Source organism: Bolinopsis microptera, chromosome 9, assembly GCF_026151205.1.
Source record: "Bolinopsis microptera isolate Bmic1 chromosome 9, MBARI_Bmic_1.0, whole genome shotgun sequence".
NCBI lineage: Eukaryota > Metazoa > Ctenophora > Tentaculata > Lobata > Bolinopsidae > Bolinopsis > Bolinopsis microptera.
Genome location: NC_087080.1, coordinates 3,596,088 through 3,620,208, shown reverse-complemented (window position 1 = coordinate 3,620,208; position 24,121 = coordinate 3,596,088). Strand labels below are relative to the sequence as shown.

The window sequence follows — 24,121 nt, the reverse complement described above, 5'->3', positions numbered from 1 at the left end:
AAAAACTCGTGCCGGAGGAGGCGGCCTTCGGCCGCCGCCTCCGGCCGGAGTGCACGCTTCGCGTGCACGAAAGAGGCTTCCGACGAGTACCAAAGGGGTTATAGTAGTAAAGGGGGTATAATAGTAAAGGGGGTACAATAGTAAAGGGGGTACATAGTATACCCCCAATAAAGACACCGCTCGTGCTTGCCAGCACTGTGATTGGTTCGCGCCTATCATAATTTCTTCCGCTCGCATTTTTTTGACTAGTCTATTAGCTTATTACTATTAGTATTATCCCTGTAAACGTACAAGAAGGGTACCATATACTAGCAAGCTGGGTAAACCCGTAAAGACTATACTAATTATAGTTATACTTATAGCAAGAAGTTTTGGCTCTAATTAATGAATATTCCAGTTTTTCTTAAAACTTTCGTTGTTCATCTATGATCTAAATCTAATCTATAGCCTATTCCACTTCCAGGGTACAACTACAAATAAACTCAGTCTCAAGACAAAGATGCAATGCCAATATCATTATTAGCTTTCCAAACTATGTCTATAGTAATTAAAAGTTCCGTCCAGAAAGTGAAAGATAGAAACTGAGGAACTAGTCGGCTGAGCCGCTGCGGTGTTGCTTATAGTTATACCAATGGTATTTATAGTAGCTGCGAATGAAATTGATCAGATCGCGAGTGATCTTTATTTGCATGTTCTACATGATTACATCATGCAATGGCCAAATATTACGGGGAAGTAGTATTAAATGGATACCTAGTTGCTAAATGCTAGTAATAGTATCTCTACTATAATTAAGACAATCCTTTTTGTCTGTACGACCAGGACCACCCACGTCGTGCAAATTATATGAAAAATAGGAAGTTAGGTGAAAACCAAACGGTTGCATAGCAATACGCAACGGTGTTGTAATGCACACGTGCAAGTGCAAAGATTGTCGGAACAGCATTTTGTGGTAATTCATAATTACGTAGCGTTTAAAGTGTTTAACATTTAAATCGTCTGTATCTTCGGTTGGGACTTGGGATGGATATTTTTTGATGCGATTAAAAATTTCTTTCAAACAGGAATCGACCGGGACATGATTTCAGGCCTGACCGGGACCGGGACCGGGACCAAGAATCCTGAATTAACCGGAATCATAAATCAGCATTTGACCGGGACCGGGATAAAAAATGTGACTTGACCGGGACCGGTACCGGGATGGCTCAAAATTGCCAATCCCGGTACCGGGAATTCCGGTCGATTACTGGTTAATTCATGATCATAATTTAATTTTATTACTCAAACTTGTTTAGCAATTTTAAACATTGTTTTATTTGGCTCAGAGGATGTTTAAAGATGAAATTCACAATGAATGAAAGGAAAAACTTAAAATCACAGTGAATGAAATTATGTAAAAGATCCCGGTCAAAATCCCGGCAAATTTGAGTGATTGACCGGGACCAAGATGAAGAATCCTGAATTAACCGGGACCGGGATCATAAATCAGCATTTGACCGGGATAGCTCAAAATTGCCAATCCCGGTACCGGGACTCCCGGTCGATTCCTGCTTTCAAAGAATACTACTAGCTTCAATCTTCATCCCTGTTACCACGGGCTTTCTAGTCTATATTATAATTCAAAGAATTGTTTTTATACGACCGCCCACGTGCAAATTAGATGAAAAATAGGAAGTTGCATAGTAACCATGGTAACGGTGTTGAACGTGCACGTACACGTGCAAAGATTTGCGAGCGTCATTTTTATCGGTTTTGTGGTGATTACGTTGTGTTCACTTTCAGTGCGAGCTACATCTTAATCGCCGATTAAGAAAAAAAAATCGCCGATTAAGAAAAAAAATATCCGTCACAACCGAAGACACAGCCGATTCGGCTGTGTCTCCGGTTGTGACGGATATTTTTTTATGCGAAAAAAAAACTACCAAAGAGTACTATTAGTATTAATATTATTATATTATATATATACTATTAGTATATTAACTTCCTCCATGTACGTAGTGACCACGTAACGGGCTTTCTACTTCTAGTTATATATAATAGCAGAAAAGCAGTGAAAGGTATAAATGTTAATACTAAAACTGCCTCCGCTGGACTGCATGCATTAAGACTCATCGAAAGTCGTTCAGCAGGCATATTTTAAGTTCAAAACATTCTAATTCAATGTCAAAGATGAAAGGAATAAGAAATAGTTATGTGGAATTTTTTAAGAAACAAAAAATCACCATATTCAGGTGCCTTAAAACCATCTTAAAATTGAGGTAGAGTTCTGAAATTTTGCAGAGAGTCTAGATATTGACCAAATCGGGTGTAAAATTTTTTCAAGTTTCAGGAGTATCGGGAAGTGGGTTTCCTGGAACCGGGGAACCCCTGTATTGCAACGGATTGTCGTGTTACTGGGCGGCGCTCAGCCTGTCATTCCTGATTCCGCCAAATCTCTATTCGGAATGTGTCATGTTTATGAGCATTATAGCCTGGGGTCCCCAGGTAAATTGTCGTGAAGTATAATATCAGGTGGGCAATATTTGGTAGCATGAAGGGACACACAAGCCTACTAGCATTAAAGATGTGGCAAGTGTCTGGATACGGGGTGGCAAGCAGAATTGCGTACACTAGCAATGAGCAAGAAGATCACTCTAGATTGTGCTTGTAGATGTCACTTTCAAATTAACTAAAATTGTTAATTCCCTCTCATAAGCTGAGCTAGCAGTGCGTCAAAGCGAAAAGTTTCCGCTTACTCTGCTTTCTGTGCTGTCTGTTTCTAGCAACCTCATAGCTTCGATCCAGTACTTATTAAACTTGGACGTGACAAGAAATTGGATTTGGACTTAAGATTAAATTAATCAGCAGTAAAATTATGTCGATTAATATGAAATTTGATGATTTCTCCTCCTGACCCATCAATCGCAACCAACGTCAAGCTTCAGATGCAAGTCACACCGGAATACAATTCATCCGTGTGCAACATAAAGGACGCTTGCTGGCAAATTTCCAAATGACAGACATTATGCTGACAGGATTGAGACTTGAATATTGTATTTTGAAATTGAAAGTACTGTGAGGTGATGCCTGTCGTGTGACACGTCCACGTGTTTATTTTAGCTGGCTTTTTAAATAATGATAGCCCATTTTAGATGAATAATATAGAGTCATATTCTATAGCATGTTAGCAAGTTCATTTTATTATTAAACAGAAACCTTCAGTTTAATTCATTCTATTAAGGCGCTCATAATAACACAATATTTCATCAATAACTTGATGAATAAACTAAATTAAAATATCTGCATCACATAACTCAAACTGTGGGTATCATAGTTCTGAAATGAAATAGCTGTGATAAAGAAGGGGGTGATAATAGTCATAACTCATCAAGTGGAACTAAACCACATTTTATTAATTTACATACTCCTGTACAGAATAATCTAAATACAACACATATTAAGTTAAAATACTGCTCCCATAATTATTGCAAATATAAGGTATGTCATATGATCGTCATTTGTCAGTCGGAACTTAGATACAAATCAGAAAGTAATCTTAACAAATTCCGGGACATTATAAATATCGTACTATAAAGTTTCAAGTCAGCCTCTGACTCTGACTCGAGGATATCGTTATTTTTCATGCAATCAGGAAATATCTATCATGAGTCCAAGCATTGCAGTTCTCTTGGAGTTTCCTCAGTTTCCTGTACTCAGTATTTTGGAGTCTCATCTCTCACTGAGCCTATTGAGGGTTGTGACCAACTCTGTTAGTTTCGCGTCGTTCATCGACATCAGCCTGTCCATGAGGTCACTGCCTACAGAGGAAGGGGAGTTAAAATCTAGATTAAGAAACAATCACAGGGGCCAATAAGTACAATGCTGGCTAATAGTCATAGCAAATCACAAGTAAGCGCCGGCTGTTAAAGAGCTGTTAGAATTTCCTGAAAATATAGACCTGACCGGAAAGGGCTTATGGATGGCTGTTAGAAATGCAATTAAAATGGCTATTAGCTAGCTGTTAGAGGGCTGTTAGAATTTACTGAAAATATAGACCTGACTGGAAAGGGCTGTTAGATGGCTGATAGAAATGCAATTAAAATGATCATTAGCAAGCTGTTACAGGGCTTTTAGAGGGCTGCACTGTTAGGCATTTCCCCCATTAAAATGGTTGTTAGAGGGCTGTTACCGTAACAGCTGGTTGTTATAGGGCTGCTAGAGGGCTGTTAGAGGGCTGTAATGATTTTCTTCAAAATATAGACCTGACCGAAAGGGCTGTTAGATGTTGCCCAACCACAGCATCAAAATTATCTGCTTGTCAAAATTATCATCTTGATGTCCCGAATTCCTAAAGTTATTTACTCAATGACTATCGACCATGATAATTGATAAATGGGCATAATTTATGTTCAAAATACTGAAGTAATTATACATACGGTAACAAAGTATGGTTATAAAATTTTATCAAGTAAAATACCAAGCATGATTTTGTCCACCAATATCCATTTTAAAGCATTAGGGGATATTTGAATTACCGTGACAATCGTAACATAATTCCCGAAATAACGACTACCCAATCTGAAAAGTACCTGATGATTGAGATGAGAGCTTCGGCTCTCTATTCCCTGTTGACTTAACATCTCCTTCTTGTTTCTGAGGAGGTGGAGGAGTGTCTTTCTTTCCCTTGGGATCAGCAGCCGACGGTGTTGACCCATTTTTTGGATGCGATCCATTTGCCACCTTCTTCTTTTCAGGTGCACGTTTTCCCTGGACTGCCTTCTCCGGAGCCCGCCCATTAGTATTCTCCTCTGGAGATTTCCGGCCGTTTACTGTCTTTTTGGTGACTCTTCGTTCATCTTTAGTTTTTTCAGGAATGCGTCGTTCCGGAAGCAGAGATCTGTCAGGTTTCATCACTATTTCCGACTCTTCTTCTTGTTGTTCAACCCCTTTCGTAGGTTTGATGTTGTTTTTTGGTGGTGGAGAATCCTGATATTGGAGAATGTTAACATTTGGTTTTATTTCGAATAATCGATTATAATATCATCATCATTCATCATTATCTTATGATTACCTTATGATGAAATATAGTAGTAGAAATGATAATTTGGTAAAAATGAAGTGCTTGTTGGGATGAAAAAGGAAAAACTTGGGCTTTTAATCTTCTCACTCAGTCCGAATACCTCTACCGTTCACAGAAATACAAATATCAGATAAATTGCTGCTCTTGTTCATGAAACAACTCGTTTCAAAATACCTCACGACCCACCCTCACATAATCACCGCACATTCCACACATTCCACACAGCTGTCTCAAATTCCTGCTTTATATTCCATTTCTGTCTACAGACATATGCAGATCAACAAAACTGGACGGCGACAAAGGTTAAGCAATATAAGATTCATAATATGTAAATTGCAAAATCCAAGAATTTTACACTAAGGTTAAAAACAGAACAATTTGCATTTACAACAAATTGAAAACCAACCTGATCATTTAAGTCTCCTTCCCAAGACACCCGATGTTTGACTTTAGGAGAGTTAGGCTTCCTCTCCGGTGACAATGCACTTCTCGTCGCCCTTTTTATCGACCCCTTTCCTCTCCGTGTGGGGGACCTTTTGGGAGAGATGCTGCGTTCTCGCTCCAGTTCTGCTTCTTCCAGTTTCTTCTCGAATTTGGCGATATTTTTGAAGACAGATCCTCTGATTACGGCCTCCGGTACACCTGAATACAAAATACGATATTATCTTATCGTGTGGAAGATTGGGATCATCCTGTCAAATCAAAAAAGGTTAATTTAGTCCGTATCTAAAGAAAATAAAGATCTTCCAAAACAATCATTATAATCCTTCAAGATAATCACCTGGACTACCACCAGTTGGTTTGACAAATGGTGATTTCTCGGTCTCATTCGGTACCCCGTCATCCTTAGTTAACCTCGCGGTGGAGACTTGAGTTGGTGAAGTTGGGAAGGATGGGAGAGAGGCACTGGTCAGGCTTTCTGATATCTTCTTTAGGTAGTGAGGATTGTGGGACAGGAAATCGTTTATCATAGCTGTTTTGTCATGTTTAGGAGAAGATTCGGTCGAGGAAGGTTCGTTTCCTTCCTTGGTAGGGGGAGAGAATGCGGAGGGGGACTGTAAAATGGAGGAGTAGGAGCGACAAATTGTGGGGCTTGTGTCCGAAAAAGAGACATCCAGACAATTGGAGGGGCTTCCAGGGGGGCTAGATGACACTGAATGAGTCTCATTAGGTGGAGTACCTGAGATTTTACAGTCAGGAGTTGATCGTCTTATCTCTTCTTCGACTCGGCGAGGAGACAGCGGGTTTGGAGTCAGTGGTCTCACTGCTACCGGTTCAGTTCCAGAAAATGAGCCGATATATTCGCCAGAAATTCGACCAGAAGAAGCACTATTTACATCAGGAGGGGAAATAAAGATGGGGCTAACCTCTGCAGGGTGCAGACTCTGGGCTGAGAGCTCATTGGAACGCTTGGAATGCTTACTATCAGAGTTAGGTGTACTTTCCTGAACATCAGGTAGCAGCTGGGAAGGACTAAAATCAGACTGTCTGTTGTAGGATTCAATGACTCTCGTCGCTGCTTCCTGCGGCTTAGTCTGCTCAACGTCAAGCAAATCCTTGATATTTTTAACGCTTTCGATGACATCTGCGTCAGCTTTCCTCGGTGTAAGACCCATTTGCTGAGAGGTAACTGCAAGAGTTTGAGCGTTCATCTGTTTCAATCTATTGATAAGAGCATCCAGATCTTGGCTTAAATCCAAACCATCTTCCGTTAGATTTGAAAAATTCATGCAGGATAAATTGCTCTTGTTCTGAGCTAAAAGAGAGTTCTTTTCGTTATCTATTATTTCGGGTTTCTCAGGACTTTCACTTTCTATCGACACAAAACTTTTGTCCGCACTTCTGTCCGCACTTCTGTCCGCACCTCTGTCCACACTTCTGTCCTCGCGCTTGTTCATCTTGTTTATTTTGTCATCAAGACCACTCCTCAGTGCCTCTGTCTTTTCCTCAAGGTACTGTAAATACTGCTCCGAAGTTTCAGGTGTGATCTGAACCAGAGAGTCCGTCTGTGCAGTCTGACCGTCAGCTTGACCGGGAGTAAACTCCATCAGATTCTCAGATTTGTTAGGGTGAGGAGTGAAGGTCAACAGATCGGGGGTAGTGTCTGGAGGAGGTTGTGGGGGAGATTTGGTGAAGGGGGAGATCACAGTCGGGAGCGGCTCTATACCTGGTGGGGGAACGGATTATTAAGATATTAAGATATCACCATTTATTAATTCCAAAACCAGAGGTAATAATTGAAATACAAATCTGAGGAGGATTGAGGATAACATATTTTAATGAGCAAATTATGTGTTGTAAATTAACACAACTTGCATATCAAGTTTAATATCATGCCTAGCCTCTTATTAACTTTAACTTCATAAGCTTTCATAGATATACCCATGAAAGTTGGAGCAATTACAGCCACTAATCGACTACTCGAGCCCCATAATTTCGCGCGCCTTGATTCGATAAATCAGGATAACAGTCATAAGTTGCTCGTCTAATTTGTATCGTTATATATATATCTTTGATAAGCACTCGTAATCTAGATTATAAATTAAAAGCTTAGAACATACGTTCAGCTCTGAGCGGGGTTTGAAGTGAAGGATCTTTTAGAACGCAGTTATCTATAAGGAACATCAGAGTTGAACTGTAATCCTGCTCCATTACTTGAACTTTCTGTTTGGTCTCCGACAGGTCCTTTCTGCACGATAATAGTTCCTGATATATGAAATAGTTAGTGGAGGAATCTTCGGTATGCTAGTTGAAATTAAGTAGTTATTACACCTTACTAAAGAAATATTCCCAACATTATTTTTAAAAGATCCTTTAGTCAGCTTGTCTGAATCCTAAAACTTCCTATAATTGATGAACCAACGACCGACGAACCGATAGTAAACATATTATTTCTATATGATATCATTGAAAAGAGCCAGATAAAGCTTGTAAACACAACACCATTACCACAGTAAAGAAAGAGGCGGATGTTAGCTACACGTGAGTGTTGGGTTCATGGAACAACTGTTACATCACTGTCTATAAAAGTATAAATAGTGCCGTGAGTAGATAGGCCACAAATTTAGTTCCTCCCTAACGTTATGCTGTGGTATCAGCTTTTTCTTTCTCACATATTGCATGCATTTCCTAGATGTACGCATCGTCAGACTTTTACTTTGCTTTAAAATTCGGAGATTGATGAATTATTCGCCGTTTGAACGTATTTTGCAAAAGCTTTTTTGCAACATTCATTTTACACTTGATCTTTTGGCAGTTACACATTGGTAACATTGCACAACAGTCAACACTAGAATCCGTTCAAATCTGCAATTAACTTGTACACTACTTTATTGTATGCTTTGTGTGGAAAATACTTTTCAGAGAGTACGTTATTAACGTATTTTGTGTAATGTACAACTACTTTGTGTTTCAGTAAATAGTAATTAATTGTTTCTATTGTCATCAACATTCTTCAGCTGGTCAGTTGAGCATTCTCTGGGAATGTCAAACAACAACTAATAAATAATAATTTCTTTGATATTGTCTTATCATCCTACTAATTTTTCGGGGCCGACATTTTTAGCTAATTCACACGACGTATTAGTCGATTAATATTGCTTAAAGTATCAATCATTGCAATTCGATATTAACACCTCACAAAGTTACCAGTATTTACAGTTTTAACTACACAACATTGTTATTATCAATAACACACAATCCCATGCTACACGCCTGGAATTGCAAACAACAAAACACACTTAAGTTAGTAACCTCGTTACTATTGTGGAGTCTTGCGTGTCATAGTCGAAATTCCCCGTTCGCCGCTCATTTTAGCAAATTACGCCGACTTGTTACAGTAGTATTAAGACGGCGAACAACAATGATTTTAGTTGGGGCGGCAATGAGCACTCGGTAGTTTGGTATTAGGGGCAACAGTTGAGTTACGGGTAGGATAGGTTAATCCCTCTCTATTCTCTGTAATACGGCGGGTAAACTTTGGTATTATGTGCGATAGTTTAATCTCCCTCGGCCCTCCATTCGATTATAGGCGTGGTAGCTGGTAACGCGTTAACGAAATATCAATTTGCTTAATTCAACAATTTGATAACTCGAGTTTGCAAGTTGATTGGTCGGGCTTTTAAGATGGGTGGTTTCAAATATTTCTCATAATATAATTAAATCGTGCTTAACAATAACTGCACACGCGAGCATTATTATTGTCTCAACACATTTATTAATCTAAGTCGCTGTATAAGATTATATATATAATATCTATATATCTATATATCTATCTACATGATGTATACGGTAACAGTCTGTGTGGTGTGTGCTAAGCCAACAAAATTCCATGTTGTTTTGAAACCCTTAGCTAGTCTAGCCGACCTTCATTCTCTTCAATCTACATCGACTAACGATAAAATGAATGTGCATTTTCCAGCAAGACTTCTGATTTTCTTTCTCCCGTTTTGATGCGGTGGTGCATGTTTTTTCTGGACTATAGTTTCTCATAGTTTCCAGAAACTGTTAGCCACTTAGCCAAATCAGCTTTACATCCGACGATAACTGAAGTAACGTTGAAACTCGAATCTCGTTAACTCGTTTTCTAAAACACAATTACGAAGTTGATATGTACAATTTGACCAGGTGTTTTAGAATAGAATACGTTGTTCACTCCAGGACAGGTCTAGGGCCCAGGTTAGGTTAATGTATGTAGTTTTACAGACTATACGTGCCGCCTTTATTATTTCTATGCGGCTCTTTACACTTAGCAAAATAGTTATCTCACGTTTAATGGAACGGTTATTAATTTATAGTTTACAAAACAATAGTTAAATTATTAATATAATGAATAGATTCAAGCGCTTCGTCGGTGATCTTTATCGCCGTGTGTCTCAGTCTTTTGTAACATCCTTGTTAAAGATTCTGAATTCTAAACCCCTTATGTTGAACACAATTATTTACTACAGTTACCTTGACAACTGTCCGCCATACTTTGACAACTTCACACTTTCCTGCTACCATCTGTTTGAATATTGGTTTACTCCTTTCTTTGTGTCTAATAGCCGTCAAACTACGGCTGAGAAACTTTTTTACTATGCAATCATCTCTATACAACTTTTTCTGATTTGCTTTTTAAACCAGATACCTCCGTCTAGATAGATGATCAAGGAGATGTAGGTTGTAGTAAAAAAACTCACTTCACTCCTTAGACCCGTTCTATCGCCTCCATCGCCACATGGACGATGTGATAAAGCGTGTTGGACATGTATTCGGGGCAAATGAGTTTTTCATGCTCTTTTCTCTGTCTTTGGCGGCCATCCCTACTTCATTTGTTCTCTTTCTAGAGATCGTGACTACCGAAGAACCAGAGGTAAGTCTAAATTCCATCCAAACTTCGGTAAGTGGTAACAATCTAAATTTATGAATTGAAAACTTTAAAGTCTACTCAAGAATAGGGAGAAAGGATTCAAACAGACGGAAGGATCGACCGATATAATATTACAGGTCTGCGTATGGAACCATGATAGGAGCAATTGTATAGTGTATAACGGTGAGCCTACAGACGTGTGCAGACTAGCAGATCAGACCTTGTGGCAGTACAATTATCCCCTGGAGACTGTCATCAGTACTTACAACCTTCTCTGTCACGATTACTGGTCAGTTACCCCTGTCATATGTGGTTCGTACAAGATAGTTACAACCTTTGAGGGAATTCGTATCGATTGCGTCATCATCTATATAAGTATATATCAAAATAAAATATTTTCAATTTGAATAATAACTTATTCCAGGGAGCAATGCCTGCCTCAAATACTGTTCTACTTGGGCATGCTGCCAAGTTGTGTTCTAGCAGGATATGTATCAGATCAGTTCGGAAGGAAGACTTCGCTCATACTCTTCCTGTTCATGGAATCCTTGTCTCTGTCACTACTCATTGCAGTCAGGAGTTATATCGGATTCCTCATTTTAAGGTAGCTTACACAGTACACACTAATGCATGACTCAAGATAATGTTACAATATGTAGAATTGGTGATATCATGACTACATTGATATGATCTTTCATCTTTCGAGTTTTGAGTGTTGGTGCATAATTCTGAAGAAACATTGTATTCTACAGAAATCTATTTTTATATTTTCCAGCAAGTGACAACTGACACGCCCATTATCCGTAGATACTTCACTGGTCTGTGTATCGGGTACTTCGTGAATTGTGGGACGTTGATTATAGAGGGCCTTAAAGTTGAGTTCAGACACACTTTCCTCGCCTCCATTTGGTGCTCTTTCTCTTTCGGTAAGAACCAAGACCAGTGAAGAGATTTTATGACCAATATGTGATCCATAACCCAGAGATTAGAGAGAGATTAGAAAATAGAGATATGATCAAAACACTGCGACGCATAGTGCGCATAGTTAGTGTTTGTTGGCTTGATTACAATACCTGATGTCCTGATTACAGGTACGATGGTACTCGGACTGCTGAGTATGTTATTTCACCGGTATATCGACATGGTGGCGTGTGTGGTTGTCTTCAATGTTTTACTCTTGCTTATCTACGTACTGTGTATTGATGAGTCCTTAAGGTGGCTCCTTATCAAACAAAAGGTAAGTTCAATACCAGACTTTGTCATCACTACTTTGCTGTGCAACTACTCTTTTATGACTTTTATTTTAAGCACCCTCCACATTTTATGGATTAAGATTTAAGAGACAAAATAAATCTACCGTTTCTTAAAGTTGTTAAAACCCTTCAGAAAGACAGAGCCCAGTACATGCTGAACAAGATAGCGTACCAGAGCAAGGTGGCGATGCCCAAATATGAGGACATTCCGCAACCAGAGGATGAGCAGTACAGTATCAGGGACTTCTTTACTCTTAAAAAATCTAGTGAGTAGACTATTTAGTGATTAAATCTTATGGTGTACTGTTGTAGATCACATTTTATTTCAATACAACCTTCATCGTAGCAAAATATAAATGTAAAGTACGTTAGTCAGATTACAAGGGTGGATTTAATTTCTAAAGAAACTAGATAGGATAATACGTATATTTCATTGCAACAGGCCTTCAATAAAAATAAAATAATAATTCCTCAGGAATGATAACGTTAATCCTGCTGCAGCTGAGCATCCTGAGCTTTTACCTTCTAGTTGACTTCACACAGACCTCCATGGACGCTATCATGTCCCAGCACAGCTACCAACGGTACGGTTTCAAGAACTCCGAACAAGCTCGAGCCATCAACTTTATACTAAGTGGCTGTGTTAACCTTGTTGGAGTTGTGTTAACGGGTTTGCTGTGCAAGTTGGTAGGGAGGCGACCCACTGTGGTGTTGGAGCTGGGAGCGATCCTGGTGGCGCTTGTAATGCTGCTAAGCATGGGGATTACAATGAGGAAACACATAGTTTCTGAAGTCAGCTCTTACATTATAAGGTGAGTTTGCTATACTGTACGATCTTTAATTTTGTAGAAGCTCGGGTTTATTTTGGTGCTAATTAATAATTACCTAATAATAAACAATACTAATTACGTTGCACCTCAGGATAGTAGCTCCAGGTTTAGTGTACCTCAGCTCACTATACTCCCTGGAAGTGCACATAACCCCCCTCAGAGCCAGAGCAGTGGGGTTAGCAACTGCCGGCGCTGCACTCGGTGGAATACTCAGCTCAGCCAAGAACTTCTCGAGAGCCGAAAACTTTGATAAAGATGAAATAATCATAACCTCTGTTGAAATCGGAATAGTGTTGTACATGATGGTACTGTGCATGAAGTTGCCAGAAACGAAGGGGCGGATGTTACCGGACAGTTTGGAACACATGCCAGAAACAATGGCGGTTACAGATTGGTGTAAATGTAAGCAGGTTGACGAAACAGTGCCTTTACTTGAGGGAGATAATAGTGTTGGTTTTAGTTTGGATAAGTGTGCGGAGTGAAGGGTGTAGGTAGTTTGATAAAATTACAAGAATTTTGTAGATAGTGTGTAGTAAGGTTTCTTTTGAATTGTTATGATGATAATGATTATTTTAAATCGAATTCTTAATTTTGTAATGGTTTGCTCTTGATGAACTTTTTAGATTTGTTTGATAAATTTGACAAATGGTGTTATTCATTAGTTCATTGACCACATGCAGGCGCCAGTGGAGTTCAAGGTTATGAAGTTTGAAACTGCCGCGAGATGCCCAAAGTTGTCCGCGGCCAAAAATGAACCAAGTCATCAATAAACAAGAATCTTAATTTTACACTGTTTCTATTGTCGGCATCATAATGCTACCTACTGTAACAGCCTAAACATAAGAAAGAGGGTGGGCACTGGGCCGGGACAGTATAGGTCCGACATGGAATGATGGAATCCTAATTATGTCAGTGAACAGCTCAGAGATAACATTACCCTTTTCCCTCTTAAAGGAATAGGAAATAAATTGATAGTTTCAAATTACCGTCCCACATCGATCACATTTTAAATTCCCGCCTTTTTATTATAAAATCAGTGTGACATCTCTAAAATATTTTAAGCATGCTGTCACGCGAGTATAAACTGTGGGCCGAGTAGAATTAACAACAGAATAACGCGCCCGTGAATTCGTGGGTCTTCGCGCGCTACGTTTACTAATATTTTAAACTGTGACAATAATAGCACAAAATAACGGACTCCATTCGTTTCTGAGTGCTCCGTCACAAAGAGCCGAAACCATTATGAACGAGACGCAAAATCCTCTCAGACATAAAGCATTGGAAATATGTTACAGCTATACAATTTGAGTACAAACTCCACTTACAGTCGACAGCGTTTCCACAGTATTCTGCAAAGCTGACATGGTTTCAATTACTTCACTCCTCATGCCTCTTTCGTCCAATGTGTTCCCTTCCTGTTCTGTTAAATAGCCTATCATAGTTGATACAGACCTCAACAACAGGGACGTGTATCCACTGAAACCACCCATCTGTAAAAATAAGTTTGGAATATTTAAACATTAGAAGATTGTTATCAATGAGTCTATTCAGAAAAATACTTAAATTCTCTTGAAAGAATCATTGAATGGGACTCAATAACACTACACGTCTGGAATCTTTCATGATTGATGATAGGCAGATAAATTTTATCTGCATGTTATGATTATGGATGTTATGAGTGTTAGACACTTAAAAAGGCAGACTCACTGGGGCGTTCTTTTTGTTTGGTTTGTCGCCGATTTGAGACTGGTATTTTCTGAGTTTTAGTTCAAGATCCAGAGCGGCTCCTTTCAGAGGTGAACTGTCCTCAAATGTAAGATTCTCTCCTTCCTGAAATTACGAAAACGTTATCATACAATAAATTTCGTTAAAAAATATGCAGTAAGTTATTAATAATCAAGTTATTAATAATGTTGCGAGTCCTTTGTCATAGAGGCAGGTGTAGAAGAACAGTGTACACTGTATTGATAATTTATTAATGGGATCATGCATCTCCGATTAATGTTGTCTGTACTAAAAATAGAAGGTCTACCGGAGCCAGGGCTACTGGAATCCTCGCAGTAAGCGGTCATGAACAGTAAACTGGAATTACAGTTTAAAAACAAAGACATTTTCACAACAGTGAACTTTTTCCAGAGTCGATTAACTTACGTGTAGTCGTAGTTGGGACACGATGGAATGACATCTGTAAATCACCTCAAAACTCATTAACACTAGGAAACCTTATCTTAAGAAACCTTATCTTTAGATACCTTATCTTTGGCTAAGAAACATTCTGATCTAATACCAATGGTGAATATAAAATAACACGACAAAAATGTTAAACTTTGACCAAGCTTGGGAACTACAACTAGATGAGGGGCCCCATTAAAGAAAAGGAAAGCCATTGACGACGAAAAATTACATTAATTTGCCAGGATCGAATCTAGCTTATTATTAATGAATCTACCTTACTGTAAATTGAATCTACCTTATTATTAATGAACTTTGGAATAATGAACATGTTACACTTCTGAATTACTTCTGGGTATCACGTTCCTATGCTCGATTTACACAGTACGTGGCAATCAACTTAAACATGAAAAATATGAAGATTTAATATCATATAAGTGACTTCGACTGACTGTTTTTAACACTCACGAAACACTGACTAGGTCAAATAGGAGGTATACAAACAAACATTGTTACAAAGTTGCAAGAGCAAACCTAAGGAAGGAGGGAATCAATCATTCCCGCCAATGTTTACTAGGTTGAGCCCTATCTCGCTACCATGACAATTTATTGCAGTAAAACTGGTTATTGGATTACCTAAATAGTAGAGGCTCTTACGGGCATTGTCTGCTCGATACGTTAGGGACCCCAGATACACCTTACTAGACGTATTTTTGACCGTAGAATCGATTGAAAGTGGTTTCAAGATGATTGGACTGATTGTTCTGGGGTAAAATCGCAAAAAACCGATTTTTGGGCCAAAAATAGGCCAAAAAACCATGTTTTTTGATATTTTGAGCAAGTTAATTTTGTTGGCATGTCGGCAAAACTTGCATAAAGATAGCTAAAAGACAGCCGCACAAGATTGTATAAAAATAAAACAAATCCCTCTATTTGTTCTGAGGTAAAAATCCAAAAAAGTGGTAAAAATTTTGACTTTTTTTGCTTTAAGTTTGAATAATTTTTTGCAGTTGTATTAAATCAACCCAAAAATAGTCACATCGTGTTTGCCTAAATTTTTCCTTTCCGAGAAGTACCCACTTCATATACTTAATCGAAGTTTGAATATTGTCACTCCGCAAGCGTTTTTGCCAAATTTTCGACGCGCACTACGCGCAAAAGCATTTAGTTGTTATCAATTGGCACCCGCGCGTTCATCATAAATTTCAAACAGCTATAACTCAGCGAGATTATGTCCGTTCTAGCTCATATTTTCACACTAAATAGAAAATAATGTGATCTTATTGCTGACAAAATATGGATATAATTACTTTATTTGCCTTAGAGTAATAGACTGTCAAAGTTTAAAACGCGCATTGGTATAGCACGTGACTAATAAGGCCAAATTTATACTTCTTAACATATTATCGATCCTTAGACATCATACTATTGTGTCCAATTAGCGGTTAGGTCTCTAAACTCGTAGCAGAAAACACGTCTTTTTGCCCGTAAGAGCCTCTACTAAAATGTAAGACACATTACATCTTGAATCACTGAATTAAGTACCACGTGGTACCACTGAAGAATAACTAGTTATCTGACAATGATTTAACGACCGGATGATTGAATTTATCAATAAATCAAATAAGGCATCATGTAGCCTCCAGGCTCGACAAACCCCGACAAACCCCGACGCACCCCGACGCACCCCGACGCACCCCGACATATCCTGACAAACCCCGACAAACCCCGACAGACCCCGACATATTCCGACAAACCCCGACAGACCCCGACATATCCCGACGTGTCGAGATATGTCAGGGTATGTCGGATTATGTCAGTTTGCCCAATAATTTCGGTATCAAATTGACGAAAATAATACTCTGGAGCTCTCATAACGAGGTAATTTAAGTGGATATAAATATGTCGTCAGTCCTTCCTTCCTTCCGTTAGTTACCATGACAACTAGCGCGCAGTGCAGCGCGCGAGTATTGCTTGCGGATATTTAATGTATATATAGCTAGCATGTCAATGAATAGGGTGAGAATCCTTGTCACGTTTTTTTGGTCAGTTTCTCCGGGGCTCATGTCTCTCCTCGAGGGAGCATTAGTGTATACAGAAAAACTGACAAATCCTAGCGAAGTCCAATCCGAACCACATCTTCCATCAGAGGTGGTGCTGGGTCAGCTGGTTACTGAACGGATTGGCCTGGAGAATGGCATAGTCCTATTATTCTCAAGTTAACCACAGAGGGGGTCAGGCGCTGTTCGCTCACGGCTGGTTCTTGGAGCCAACACCCTCAGCCCCACAGAAGTGGGAGCACTGTCGGTGGTGGTTCACCCAGAAAACGGACAGTGTCTCTCCTTCTTTCTTCTTGGACTTGCATTGCTGCTGGCGAGTCAGCCAGTAGCAATGCAGCATCTCACTCACTCAATCACATCAGCAGTTCAAACACAGAGACTGGCACTATCTACTCCGCCACGGAAAGTGGACAAAATAACCCATCCAGTCATGGAAAAATGACATTATTGAACCAGCCGCAAAACCATATAAACCACGGAATATCACTAAAACTCCAAAGTGAGCGCTCTCAGCTCTCAGCTCTACAACAGGAAGAGTCTGGAAAGCGCCAAGTCAAACTAGCATAGAAATACCGCGCACGAACATATTTTCACGAGCAACTATAGACTACTTCACAAACGGCACCACATGACGTCAAAAAGATAAATACGTGAAACCAAAGATAAACCAAAGGAACATCACACCAGGGTTCGAGTTTAATATCATCTCAACTCGATCCTCCTAAATACTAAAAGCACGACTCAACCTCGAGGATCACCAGGGCAGGCCCGCTAGCATAATGCGGTGGTAGTTCCTCGAAGTAACGCACTACCTTTTCCGGGAAGGTGTTTCGACACCTGACTCCAGACGGGTTCTATGGAGTCTCTCGATGACGGATCATTATGGCAGATAACCTTAGGGTCATCGCCGATCCACCGGGTCATAACTATGTTATGTCTTTTGGACGTACCGGGCTCTGCGAACCCCATGCCAAGCAGAGCAAAAGGTACAAAGCCTGCAGTCCAAAGGAGCTCCATCAGACGTTAGCCACAAGGCGGACGTAGCCTCCTTGCTAATCCGGGGAGGTAGAGTGAGCGCCCTCGACCAAAAAAAAAAAAAAAAAAATGTCAATGAATGTAAAAACAAAGTATTTTAGTAAAACAAAGTATTTTATTTATTAGCAGTGCAATCAATTCATATGATATAATTATAAGAATATAATAGTATGTCACACCTATTTAACTGTTACTTTTGAGTAGTCGTGCCTTGGCTAAATCTAACTAGGACCAGTGGTGTCGATTAACATTTAATAGGTGAGTCTAAGTGACACAAATTGAAAATTTTAAGAAAAGACGGATCAAAACACAGATCCAAGGACAAGGAGACCCCACTGCAGGACCATACATGCTATTGGCTTGTGCATGGCCCAAAAAGGTTCCAGTTGTCCAGGAAACTGTACGTAGCTGGTCAACTAGTTTTGAATTCAGACTAGGCTTGATTTGTTCTGGGGTTTCTAGAGGTAAGATTTGATGGTGCCAGGTTTGTTCAGGCGGACATGGAAATTATGCGATGGATATATAGGTATATAAAAATCATATCAATATAAAAATAGAGCCAAAAATAGATCCAAAGATTCACACGGCAGTCAGGGAACTTCCAGACAGGATGCTTTTGAAACAGGTATAATTAGCGCTTTTGTAATTAATTGTATGCAAGGGATGGGATGCTGATCAACTAAGCTGGTTCAATGCCCCAGCTATTTAGGGGGAGCCACTCAATTTCACGCCCAGGTGTTGTCAATTGCTGGGTTTCCAGTAACAGCTTTTTGATACGGCTCTTGATAATTGAGATGGGGGAGGAAAGGTCGGAAAATTTACTAGAGCCAGGGACCATGACATTGTTTTCATTAGGAGTGCATTTGTCGAATATTTTATCAATCAAACTGTTCCATATAGTCGTACCTTTGACGACAAAATTGTGTTTAGAAATGTCAAGTTTGTGTCGGGGGACCCGCATAGTTTGGCTACATGTTCTGGAACTTGTTTGGAATAAACTTGTCAGAGAGATGGGTTGATGCAGTTTCAAGATTTTAAACAGTTCAGTGGATATATGTTGGATGTACAGGTTGTGGATTGACATGATTTTCTCGGTATTGAAAATTGGCTTAGTGTTTTCCAAAGCAAAGCTCCTTTTTGCGATGTGTTCACTGTATGGTCTTGCACGTGCACATGTTTCATAGTACTCTGCCCGGTCAAAGCTTGGTTTGCTTCCAAATAGAAGGCGTACGCATCTTTTTTGGATGGAGAACAGTTTAGATAGTCTATGAGGTGTGACACCACCCCAGCTACTGATACAGTAGCTCATATGAGACTTGAATAAGGAGTCATACAGTTTATGGTACTCTGTTTCTGGAATAAACTTCATAATACGTTTAATTATAGCTATACTTGTAGTTAGTTTACTTTTTATGTTATCTAGTTGGGGTTCCCAGGATAGTTCATGGTCTATGATAACACCAAGGAATCTCACTTTATCTACTTGTGTAAGTGTGGTGCCTGATAACGTGAGTGAGTTCTCAGAGCCATATTCGCGAGCACGTGCACAGGACGAGTACCTGCCAGGTCTGAACAACATGTAGACCGATTTGCTTTGGTTAATGTGCAGCAAGTTAGATTCCATATAGTTATTTACAGATTCAAGTACTTTATTAGCATTAAAATAGGCTTCTTTTTCAGTTTTTCCAGCAACAAATATGTTTGTGTCATCTGCAAACAGTATGAAGTGTCCAAGTTGGCTAGAGTTAGTAATGTCATTAATGTAGAGTAAGAAGAGGAGAGGGCCTAGAACTGATCCCTGTGGTACCCCATATTCAATTTTGCAGTGATCAGAGTGTGTATTTTGGAAATCAACATACTGCTGTCGGTTACACAAATAGCTTTCAATTAGGCCAAGACAGGGCCCTCTTATGCCATAGTGTTCAAGTTTGACAAGTAATTTTCTGTGGTCGATTGTGTCAAACGCTTTGCTTAAGTCAATAAATATGCCAATTACATGATTCTTACTTTCTAGGTTTTTAAGAATGTGGTCAATGGAGTAATTGATGGCATGTGCCGTTGAGTGGTTGGATCTGAATCCAAACTGTTTATCGTATATGACCATATGTGAAGTAAAGAAGCTATATAGTCGGCAGTAAATTACTTTTTCAAATATCTTACCAAAGATAGGTAGAATGGATATAGGCCTGTAGTTGTCAAACAGCTGTGGGTCTCCTTTTTTAAATACTGGGGTAACCTTACCTATTTTGAGAATATTTGGAAATAGACCCAGCTTCATGAATGAATTTAGGAAACCAGCTAGGTGCCTAGAGATTGTTGTGCAACATTTCTTAAGAACAGCTATTGATATGTCACTAGCCTTGTCACACTGGAAGGTTTTAACAATTTTTTCGATTTCCTCAGAATCACAGGGGTTTAAGAACATACTGTTGGTGACTCTTTTGTTAAAATAGTTCTTATAATCAAGGGGTCTCTGGCAAGCTGTGTCACGACTTATTGGTTTGGAGGAGCAGAGCTTCGCATTAAGTTTACCTGCAATGGAAGAGAAGAACATGTTAAAGCCATTCGATATGACACGTTTGTCTTTTACTAAACTACCATCTATTTTGAACGAGGCCTTAATTCCAGTTTTTGTTTTTCCTCTCAGTTCATTGATCAGTGCCCATGTTTGCTTCATATTACCTGAGACTTTTGAGAATTTTCTGCAATAGTACAATTTCTTGGCAGATCTGATAATGTATTTTAACTGTCGACGGAATTTACTATAGGTTAAGTATAGATCAGAGTCTCCAAGAGGGTTGGGTTCCTTAATTGTACTCTTCCACTGCTTGTAAAGATATTCTTTCTTTTTCACTGATGCAATGATCCCTGGTGTGATCCAAGGGTTTGCAATCATATTTCTTTTTGACTTTTTGAACGATTCAGATTCAATTAAAAAGTTTTCTTCGATCAAAAGTTTTATCTTATTTGCAAAAATTTCAAAGTTTTCTACGTTGTAGCACACCTGCCCACAAAAATTTGTTTGAATATCTTCTAAGAACTTGTTCATATTAGATTCACAGTAGTCATATTTTGGTTTACAAGGGTCAAGTTCTGGTTCTTCAGGCATGCTACATTCGAGAATACAGAAAATTGGAGAGTGATGCGAAACCCTGGTATCCAGTAGTCCAGCTGACACAATATTGTCAGTGGAGTTTGTCAGAATATTGTCAATAAGCGATGGGACACAGCCTGGTTTATGGTGCGTTGCCAGTGATATAAGTGGGATGAAGTTATTTCCATATAAAATGTTTTCAAAGCTGGCAGAGCCTTTATTAAATAGATTAAAGTTGAAATCTCCAAGCAGGATAACGTTCCTATCAGGAACCTGATTAAGAAGGCTCTCAAATTCGTGTAGGGCATCTTTGTCAGATCCACCAGGTGGTCTGTATAGGACGCCAACTGTTTGGGGCCTGCCAACATTTGTTATGGAGACAAACACTGATTCAAGGTTAGGGGTACACATACATAGTTTATCAATACGGGTGTAAGTAAGTGACTCATTGATGTAAATTCCCACTCCACTACCTTTAGATTTGTCACGTAATTTATTGGTGTATTCAGAGAGATAACCGGGTATCCTATACAGGTCTTTGAGGTTTGCATCAATATTTGTCTCAGCCAAGCCAATAAACGAGAGTGGATGACTGTACTGTGAGATTTCTGTGACAAATGTATCAAAATTTGCAGCATTTCCATCAATATTGTTAAAAATACCAGTAAGGTTCTGCCCATTTCTATGATACAGCTTTATGAGGTTCTTAAAGCTTTTATGATCATAATTTTTACAGCTTTTATGGATTTCATTGATTTCAGAAACATCTTCAATTTCATCAAGGTGGACTGGGTCATGTTTGTCACGTATAAGTGCAGAAGCAAATGGGCAGTACCGTTGTGGTAAGCTGGCGATGCAGATGTAGCATTGCCAGCTATCATTGGTGTGGCTGTATTGGAAGAGATTTTTGGCACATTTAGAGTGAGTAACTGTTCCACAGGAGCTACAGTTCAAAATTTTGTGGTGTGTTGAGATAAATTTATTGCATCCCTTGCAAACATTCTTAGTAATTTGTGGTTGTTTGATCATCATAATTATGGTGGGCGCCTACCACCCGCTACCGCTCCGCCGAAGTTCCCCTGACTGGTGTTAAAACGTGCTCTAGACTGGCTACTCCTTCTGCCAGCTACAGATTCCTTAATATTCGCAGCAAATTTACGGATACCACTTTTACCAAGGTGGACAATATCTGAGGTAAGAGGGCCATTTGCAGCAATATCCCATCTGCCATACTCATCAGAGAGCTGGCGACCAAAAATAGAGTTATCAATAATAAAAATGTTTCTTTGCTGATAAGACACATCGAGGATGCCCCGATTAAAGCTTTCAACTTTTCTATTTAGAGAGTTTAGTCTAGTTGGAAGTAACATTGACAAGTGGATTTTGGATTTGGGGTAGGTTTCAGTAATGTCTCTGCACTTGGATTCGAGGACATGGAGGAGGTAGGCTTCTGATCGTGGATGAGACCGAGAGTTAATACTGTTGATTCCAGTATGGATGACAATATTACGGTAAGGGCCAATCTCAATTGCATCAGGGAGAGCCTCCATGTGACCTACCAAAACACGCTTCCCAGAAACCCAACGACCAAAGGTACCTACTGAGTCACCAAATGTCATCCTGGAGGTGTTTGAATCACCCAGAATGATGGTCGAATTGATGAAGTGAGGAGAAATATGTCTAAAGGTCAGGCTCACTCTCTCTGTGGAGACATTCTCGTCTGGGAGGATCCCATGTTTCCAAAAGTCCTGCGCATATCTCGTTGTGACTAACAAGCTGTTGTCCTGAAGGGGGAGATCTTCTGATTGGCTATCATCATTATTGCAGAAGGACATGGTACGGGCAGCTCCTAGTGAGATCGTGAGGATGTGAGATTCGGGATCAATCACAGGCTCATCATCTCTGTGCATTGGAATGTGGTTAGCACCAGAGCTATACTTACTAATGAGACACGAGTTAATCTTAGTATTCCTATCATTCACTGGAGAAGGTATTTTAGGAACAATTGTTTCAAGAAGCTTCTTCAGCACGTGCGGCATTTCTCTTGCTGGGTGCTCAGTGCCAGTGTACCTATACGAGAAGTCACCAAAGTACATTACTTCACGAGAGTTCTCACCAACACTAGTAAATTCGCTACAGTTACCACTGATGAACGCTTGGACTTCCTCCTTAAGTTCTGGTGTAAGGGCTAGAGGGTCATACATTTCATAGGGCTTGCACGGTGTCACATGTTTCTTTGTGTGTGGAGAAGCGGTATTAGGTGGGGTAGGGGATGTGGGACCAGGACCATGGTTAGGCTGTGGCATCCTGTTTGGTGGAGGCCGAGGGCTGCTGCTTCTGTTGCCAAGCGACGACTTCATGGATGTGACTTGTTCAGTCAGGTGTAAGAGGCTGTTTTGGATGCTAGTGACAGCTTCAGCTGTCAACAGGGTCGTGCTCTCTGGGTGTGGCTGGTCAACTCTCTGGAAGGCAGACTCACGGAGGCCTTTTATCTCTTGCTGTAGCATGTTCAGTTTCTCTGTGACATCATCATTAACCAACGCCTGGTTTGAAGAGCGTTCACTAAGACATAATGCAGTGACAACCTCCTTAGTTGAACGGATGTCAGCGTAGAGGGATGAAGGTACCTTACTAAGTGCGGGACAGACATAACAGCTTGGGCACTCCCACAGTTCCATTTTCTTAATATCTGATGGTGAAAGGCCGAGTAGATTACTGCACCTATTATGCCATTGCTGTTGACACTTGTTGCAGGTGATGTAGGTTGAGTTTTTGTCACTCTTCTTGCATGGACACTTCTTTTTGTTTTGGGTAGGAGTTCTCTTGTTTTGAGAAGGTGTGCTCTTGGCACTTGCACTAGGAGTACCCTGGTTTGATGGGGTTTTGGGGACAAGGCTCTCTGCATCAAAGAATTTGTCTCCAGTAACATCAATGGGGCTTTCTGGTATGACAGTAGGAGATTCGGTGTTACACTTCAGCTGCTCCTTGTAGAGGGAAACTCTTGATTGAGGTGAGTCGTAGAGGCTGTTATTTGGATCGTTGGGTGGAGCCTTGTGAGGACGAGCATTACGTAGAGATCTATCGTGTACCATGATTATGAGAAGAGGCGGGGGCAGCCGGTGGACTGTTCGGGGTGGTGTCCCGTCAGACAGGCCTCAGGACCTGGGAGAGAGAAGAGTAGTATAGAGTATAATAATGAGCAACGTGAAGGATGTGAAATATCATAGCTATATAGAAATAATCATAATAAGAATCTATAGACTGACAC

General features: G+C 39.9%; 3 protein-coding genes across 9 annotated transcripts in view; 1 reads left to right on the top strand and 2 right to left on the bottom strand.

The window, feature by feature from the left end:
- The window catches only part of LOC134820740 (muscle M-line assembly protein unc-89-like), a 204,831-nt gene that overhangs the window by 148,812 nt on the left and 31,898 nt on the right, over positions 1 to 24,121 (bottom strand). The window lies entirely within an intron of this gene.
- The window catches only part of LOC134821472 (serine/arginine repetitive matrix protein 2-like), a 44,454-nt gene continuing 23,461 nt past the window's right edge, over positions 3,129 to 24,121 (bottom strand). For 3 of the 7 annotated variants that reach the window (XM_063832227.1, XM_063832228.1, XM_063832230.1), the window contains 7 exons: positions 14,200 to 14,322; positions 13,818 to 13,982; positions 7,621 to 7,765; positions 5,841 to 7,226; positions 5,466 to 5,701; positions 4,569 to 4,965; positions 3,130 to 3,797 (listed from right to left, as the gene is read on the bottom strand). In XM_063832227.1, coding sequence (XP_063688297.1) covers positions 3,709 to 3,797; positions 4,569 to 4,965; positions 5,466 to 5,701; positions 5,841 to 7,226; positions 7,621 to 7,765; positions 13,818 to 13,982; positions 14,200 to 14,322 — 2,541 coding nt within the window. In that variant the 3' untranslated portion in view covers positions 3,130 to 3,708. Of the gene's footprint in view, positions 3,798 to 4,168; positions 4,328 to 4,568; positions 4,966 to 5,465; positions 5,702 to 5,840; positions 7,227 to 7,620; positions 7,766 to 13,817; positions 13,983 to 14,199; positions 14,323 to 24,121 lie in introns of all 7 variants that reach the window. The other 4 variants (XM_063832225.1, XM_063832229.1, XM_063832224.1 and 1 more) reach the window with 3 other exon arrangements.
- LOC134820697 (organic cation/carnitine transporter 2-like) lies at positions 10,192 to 13,132 on the top strand. The gene is made up of 8 exons (XM_063831226.1): positions 10,192 to 10,412; positions 10,547 to 10,698; positions 10,834 to 11,013; positions 11,217 to 11,335; positions 11,501 to 11,646; positions 11,796 to 11,928; positions 12,138 to 12,474; positions 12,584 to 13,132. The coding sequence occupies exons 1-8, from the start codon at positions 10,278 to 10,280 to the stop codon at positions 12,972 to 12,974; spliced, it is 1,593 nt and encodes a 530-aa protein (XP_063687296.1). The 5' UTR covers positions 10,192 to 10,277; the 3' UTR covers positions 12,975 to 13,132.

Coding starts and splice junctions, on each gene's coding strand:
- LOC134820697 (XM_063831226.1), top strand. CDS start 10,278: ATGGACGATGTGATAAAGCGTGTTGGACATGTATTCGGGGCAAATGAG. Junction 11,014..11,216: donor ATCGGATTCCTCATTTTAAG/GTAGCTTACACA, acceptor CATTATCCGTAG/ATACTTCACTGGTCTGTGTA. Junction 12,475..12,583: donor GTCAGCTCTTACATTATAAG/GTGAGTTTGCTA, acceptor GTTGCACCTCAG/GATAGTAGCTCCAGGTTTAG.